Below are 2411 nucleotides of genomic sequence, written 5' to 3' on the forward strand. Positions count from 1 at the left end.
AAGGAAAGCCACTGGGGTGGCCAGTCCCCAGGGAAGGGCTCCTGCTGCACCAGACTGGGGGAGCCCGGCACTGACCAGCTCGGCTGCCAGCAGCCTCAGCGTTTTACGATCCAGCAGGGTTGGAGCGCTGGGGACCATGAGTCCCAAAGGGCTGGAGTAGCAGAGGGGAGGGTTTAGGGACTTAAGACAGGACTGAACCCGGAGAGCTAGGGGTGCAGATGGTAGGCACCTCACAGTCCTCAGTGCTTGGCCTTTCGGCCAGCTGAGTTGCGTCCACTGCGGCGGTAGAGGGATTGCTGGTTGCCATTGAGTGGGCAGTACTTGAGTGTGTGAGCCTGGCCACCAGTGGCCCCACATAAGGGACACACGTAGTGCCTCAGGATGGGACACAGCACCACACCCTCCGGCGTCTTCAGCTGGTGTGAGGCGTAGACATGACGGGACTCCCCATTGTGCTTGCAGAAGTTGCACAGGGTGGTCCCTGGCTCCAGACCTCGTTGCCCCAGCTGGGGCCCTGGGCTGGGCCCCTGGGTCTCCTTGGTCTCCTTGGTCTCCACAGTCTGCTCGATCTCCAGCCTTTGGCTCCTGCTCTTGATCAGGGCCAACACCACCTTGCTGAGGTTGAAGTAGTCCTTCCACAAGTCAAAGAGAGGCAGATCCATGGTGCCCTGGCAGGCTGCAGTAGGTGGCCAGAGAGGGGCTGCAAGCCAGTGGGCAGGAGTAGGGAGAGTTTCCTAGAGCAGAGGTGAGCTGTACCCCTTTTATACTCCCCAGAGATCCTTCTAAGCAAAGGTGGAGCTTAGGATTTAAAGGGCCCACTCCAAGCCTTCGACCCCATCTCACTCAACTCTCCCACAGAGACTGAAAGGAGGTCACGACCCTGTTGTTCAGTCTCCAAGTTTCTTTGTGTCTTGTGGAAAGGCCTCTCCATTGCCTGAGCCTCAGTTTCCCTGTCTGTTCAATTTAGATCCACGCACAGGCCTCAGAGTACACAAGTGGCAGAACCAGGTCTGCAGGTCTCCAAGGAAGTCCTTAAACCTCTTCTGGTGCCACACTCCTGTAATCCCAGCTCTCAGGAGGCCGAAGCAGTAAGATTTTGTGTCTGAGGCCAGCCTGAGCTACACTGCAAATGTGCAGTCAGTTCAGGCTCTTTGGTGAGGCCCTATCTCAAAAAATAAAAGAAAACCCCATTCTGATTAAATCCTTTTCTTCGTTACATTAAACTACGAGTATGTGAGTGGATGCATGTGTGTGTGCCAGGGTGATGCCCATGCTAAGCACACCCTCTGCCACCGAGTTACCTCCCAGCCAAGGAGAAGCCTGTCATTCCAAGAACATTTATTGAGTACATACTGTAGTGGTCAGTGCTTTAGAGACAGGGTCAAGGAGGTGACAGGGTCAAGGAGGTGACTACTACTGTTTCCATTTTACAGGGGAGGATATGACACTCAGGGAGGGTAAGGCTTATCGTCAGTCAGGCTACACAGCTGGGAAATGACAGAATAAGGACTGACACCAGTGTCTGATCCCAGGGATGCCAGGAACTGATGTTAGAAGTAGCAGAGGTCCTTGGCAGAGTTGAGCACAAATTTGGGGGCGGGACAGTGTCATAGTCCAGTGCTCAGTAAGCAGCCCCGTGTAGCTGGGCATGATAACACACATCCATAATCCCAGCACTCTGGGAGGCTGAGACAGGAGGACTAAAAGTCTGAGCCCAGCCTGAGCAGTTTACAGATTTAGTGGGATTTGGTGTCGTTTTTTAAAAAACACTTAAAAAGGGCTGAGGAGGTAGCTCAGTTTCAAGGCCCTAAGTTCAGTCCACAGTACTGGAAAAGAAAAATACCATTCAAACTTGCTTTCTGAGTGGCTGTGAGCTGGTTACTTACCCTCTCCCAGCCTCTGTTTCCTCATATATCAAGAGAGGATGGTGTCATCTCTCTGCCCCAGAGCAGACTATAATTGTCACATCCCTCACGTAAGAACCTGGCTTATGGAATGTGCTCATTTGTTAACTGTGGTCATTAAGACACAAGACAGTGATCCTGGGAGACACTAACTGAGCATCTTGTTTAGGCCAGCAGCATGCCCAGAGCTCTGCCTGGGTTGTCTCTTTGAACTTGTCCCAGAATCTGTGACACTGAGTCTGTGAAAAGTCCCATTGTACAGATGAGCAAAGAGAAGCTCTGAGTGTCCCAAGTCATATGGCCAGCAGGTGATGAGCTGGAAGAAAGCCCAGGGCTGCTCACCCTCTCTGCCCAGGTATCCTCCTGCCCCTGTGTAGCTTCTCTGAACCAATTACAAGTGGCCAAGAAAAGGCAGCAGAAGTGGGGGTGCTTGCAGGTATAGGTGCAACCTGAGACAGGATCTGGGCAGAGTAGAGCAGGTGTGAGCCACACAGCTTTTCATAGCGA

General features: G+C 52.9%; 1 protein-coding gene across 1 annotated transcript; it reads right to left on the reverse strand.

Moving 5' to 3' along the window:
* Positions 1-239: 239 nt before the first annotated feature.
* On the reverse strand, positions 240-662 carry Nanos2 (nanos C2HC-type zinc finger 2). The gene has a single exon (XM_003464683.3). It carries the CDS (start codon positions 660-662, stop codon positions 240-242), a length of 423 nt encoding a protein of 140 aa, XP_003464731.1.
* Between the last annotated feature and the right edge of the window lie 1749 nt (positions 663-2411).

The sequence above is a fragment of the Cavia porcellus genome, unplaced genomic scaffold, assembly GCF_034190915.1.
Source record: "Cavia porcellus strain 051 isolate PalLab524CR breed Dunkin Hartley unplaced genomic scaffold, mCavPor4.1 scaffold_7, whole genome shotgun sequence".
Taxonomy (NCBI): Eukaryota; Metazoa; Chordata; class Mammalia; order Rodentia; family Caviidae; genus Cavia; species Cavia porcellus.

Excerpts from the sequence above, each read along its gene's own strand:
- Nanos2 (XM_003464683.3), bottom strand. The coding sequence starts at position 662 with ATGGATCTGCCTCTCTTTGACTTGTGGAAGGACTACTTCAACCTCAGC.